The following is a 307-nucleotide window of genomic DNA, read 5'->3' as shown; positions in this document are numbered from 1 at the left end:
GAAGCAGCAGCAGCGACAATAGCAACAATAACGAGAACAATAACAACAGCAAAAGGAGCAGCAGCAGCAGAGCGACGTATCCGCCTGGCGTTCTGCTGCAGTGCATGCGCTGCCAGCAGCGACCCAAAGCAGCAACTGCTGCTGCAGTTAGTGCTGATAGGAGGAGAAGAAAGAAGAAGCAGCAGCAGCAGCAGCAGCAGCAGCAGCAGCAGTGGGAGCAGCAGCAGCAGCAACAGCGGGAGCCGTGGTGTCAGCAGCAGAGAGATTTGCTGCTGCTGCAGCACGAGGGAGTACAGCAGCAAATGAT

At 56.4% G+C, this 307-nt stretch overlaps 1 protein-coding gene across 1 annotated transcript in view; it reads left to right on the top strand.

Annotated features, from left to right (window-relative positions):
- The window catches only part of EMH_0065500 (uncharacterized protein), a gene marked incomplete at both ends in the record, with an annotated part of 5,660 nt that overhangs the window by 4,415 nt on the left and 938 nt on the right, over positions 1-307 (top strand). Inside the window, one exon of the mRNA XM_013498389.1 lies at positions 102-307. Coding sequence (XP_013353843.1) covers positions 102-307 — 206 coding nt within the window. The remainder of the gene's footprint in view (positions 1-101) is intronic.

Source organism: Eimeria mitis, genomic scaffold (assembly GCF_000499745.2).
Source record: "Eimeria mitis Houghton genomic scaffold, Emh_scaff3391, whole genome shotgun sequence".
Classification (NCBI taxonomy): domain Eukaryota; phylum Apicomplexa; class Conoidasida; order Eucoccidiorida; family Eimeriidae; genus Eimeria; species Eimeria mitis.
The sequence above is the reverse complement of the archived record's forward strand: the minus strand, read 5'-3'. Positions and strand labels throughout refer to the sequence as shown.